We start from the raw sequence: 2,890 nt of genomic DNA on the forward strand, positions 1-2,890 counted from the left end.
GTTTTTAAATGTTGGATGGCAGTCCTGTTCGTTGGGTGCGCGCTCTTGGCCCCTTGTAGGCTTTTGTTGCTGTTTCCTGCGCGCATTATTGTGGGGCTATGCCAAGCGTTTGGATCTGTGGTGGATGCCGGAGTTTGGCCGATGCTTGCTGCTGCTGACACTTCCGCGTGCATAGTTTAGTCTATGTCATGCATCTATCCCTGTATTTTTTTACGTCGAATCAACGGGTCACATAATTGGTGTTAAGCCACTGTGAGCCGAACCGTGTGGTGGCATTTGCACCACATGCTGGATATCGCAGTTTTGTCTCGTCGACGGAAATCGGGCTCGCTTGCTGACTCGAGTGATTTGAAATCTCGCTCACCAAACCTTGCCCTTAACTATCATTGTCCACTGGCTGCGTCACCGCTCGGCTCGCTGCCCCACCCGAGAGGATTACGATAATCACACGGGAAACCTGGAGCACGCATTCGGAAGGCCTTTGAAAATGATCTCCAGTCGACCCGAGCCAGAAAAAGATTCATTGGCTTTCAGCCAGGGGCATCACCCCTGGTAAGGTAACGTGATGGATATGAGGCCAGTAGGGGTAGGCCCAACAAACAGTGTAGTCAGTAGCCATGCACACTGCTGGCACGTTTTGACTTTGATGCCTCAGCTGTCCGCATCTTCAAACAGAGAATATGAACTGTATCGAACCGGTCTCTTCGTAAACGAACTGCATCGAAGAAAAGTATGAACTGCTGCAAGGTTGTCGATTTTGCATCGTTTTTCCATTTGGCAAACGATCTTGCATCTCGAATTGTGCGCGTAAAAAAGAAGAAGAACTAGCCAGCACCGCGCGGGAAAGTGGTTGCGCTCTTGCACATGGCGGATGCTCCACCGGCCCAACCGCACTGAGAACGCCGTGTGTTTCTACTTAATCGACGTCGCCCCTTTCGTCAATGGATTGGTTAACGTTTGACCCTATGCGTCATGGCAATGGATTAAGTACTAGGCGCAACCACTCTGTTGTAGCCAGAATGCTCACCGCGGTGACCACTACTCCTGCTGCATTTGGCTGTCCTAGGTAAGCAAAAAACCAGACCACGGCGCATAATGAGTCGGCCGTGATAATGCTGGGCAGGGTCATCTTCTGCGTGGTGATCGCCGCGGCCGTCCTCGCCGTCGTCCTGCTCGCCACCGTCTCCCCTCTCCCCCACCGGTCCACCGCGCGCCCCCGGGGCCTCCGCGATATCACGGTGTACATCCATCCGGCCGCGTCTGGTGCCGTGAGGCGGCAGCAAGGCGCGGCTCACGGAGACGAACGGGTGGCGAGCGCGCTGGTGTTCCGCCACCGGATGACGGCGGGGCCGGAGATCACGTCGGCGGCCGTCGGAGCGGCCTCGGGGTTCGTGCTCCCGGGCGAGCGCGGCTCGGCGATGTCGGCGTTCGACACGGTGCACCTGGCGTTCGACGCGCCCGGGCTGTCCGGCGGCCTCTGCGTGGAGGTGGCCAGGAGCAAGGAGGCGCCGCGGAAGGAGGCGCTCCGTGTGGTGGGCGGCACGGGCGCGTTCGCGTTCGCGCGCGGGCGCGGCACCGTCCTGGGCCCGGAGCGGGGGAGGCGGCTGGACGACGGCGGCGCCACCGCGACGGCGTTGCGTCTTGAGCTGAGCCTGAGCGTCGCGTCCGCTGGCGCTGGGTAAACAACGACTGACAGCTGTGCGTGCGAGTCTACGAGATGAGAGCCGATTAGCGTTCCCTTTATTTTCCTTTTTTGCTGTTTTTGAGTTTGCGACATATATTCCCGAAACTGTAAGCCTGTAATGCTAATGCAGCTTTGGGTTGATTGCGTGAGAGTGATGCGCCAAACGTTGCCTAATCACCACTCCCTCTGTTCCAAATTACTCGTCATGGTTTTAGTTCAAATTTAAACTAAAACCTCGACGAGTAATTTGGAACGGAGTCAGTAGTTTTTTTTAATGTTTTCTTCACCTCTTGCATAACGTGGTGTGGCAACTTCATTTGTCCAAGTTCGTACGTCTTGTGCTGATCGGAAAATAAAAACAAGAATGTATAACTGTTACACATTTTTTGGGGGGATCAGGTGTGTTCTTAGTGTTAGCCAGTCAAACTCCTCTCTCCATCCTCTTCTCTACATGCACGACTGCATGATCCCACGATCTCATGCACGTCGCCACCCACGGCGCTCCGCGTCCCTGTTGTAACCTGTACACTTGTATATAATGAGAGCTACGCCATTGGCAGCACCTAAGGTGCGATTGCCCATTCATTCTCCCTCTCACATGGTATGAGACGCTGGGTCTCTCCCTCGCCTGTAAACCTCCATCGCTCCCTCTCTCGCCGGCGCATGGCGACGCCGCCGCCCCCTCCACCACCTCCTCTCCCACCCCCTCCCTTCTCCAACCACGGCCTCGGCGGCTTCGCCGCGACACCGCCGCGCACCCGGGCGCCCGTCCTCACTCCCCTCACGCCTGCCGCATTTGGGCAGGGTGCTATGTTCGTCCCCGATCCCACTGCCTCCTCTTCTACAGCCGCCCCCTATCCCACTCATCTGGCCGCTGTCTTCATCAACCACCACGTCCCCATCTGCTCTCTCTCAACCCCCCTCCCCCAATTTCTCTCACTGGCGCACTCTCTTCGAGGTCACCTTCCAGAAACATGGCGTCACCGACCACATCTCCGGTTCACCTCGGGCCGGAGACCCGCTCTGGATCCAAGATGACGCTCATATCGTGTCTTGGCTCTACAACCGCGTCTCCCCGGAGGTCTTCGGCCTCATCCATCAGCGCGGCGCCACTGCCGCCGCCGTCTGGGAGGCGATATGCAACCTCTTTTTGGAGAACGCCGAGCATCAGGTGGTGTTCCTCTCCATCGCATTTTGCCGCATCGA

General features: G+C 57.1%; 1 protein-coding gene across 1 annotated transcript; it reads left to right on the forward strand.

Moving 5' to 3' along the window:
- The first annotated feature begins 1,055 nt into the window (after positions 1 to 1,055).
- On the forward strand, positions 1,056 to 1,833 carry LOC119297973 (dirigent protein 21-like). Its single transcript, XM_037575541.1, has one exon. It carries the CDS (start codon positions 1,113 to 1,115, stop codon positions 1,680 to 1,682), a length of 570 nt encoding a protein of 189 aa, XP_037431438.1. The 5' UTR covers positions 1,056 to 1,112; the 3' UTR covers positions 1,683 to 1,833.
- The last annotated feature ends 1,057 nt before the right edge of the window (positions 1,834 to 2,890 follow it).

The sequence above is a fragment of the Triticum dicoccoides genome, chromosome 5A (assembly GCF_002162155.2).
Source record: "Triticum dicoccoides isolate Atlit2015 ecotype Zavitan chromosome 5A, WEW_v2.0, whole genome shotgun sequence".
In the NCBI taxonomy this organism is placed as follows: domain Eukaryota; kingdom Viridiplantae; phylum Streptophyta; class Magnoliopsida; order Poales; family Poaceae; genus Triticum; species Triticum dicoccoides.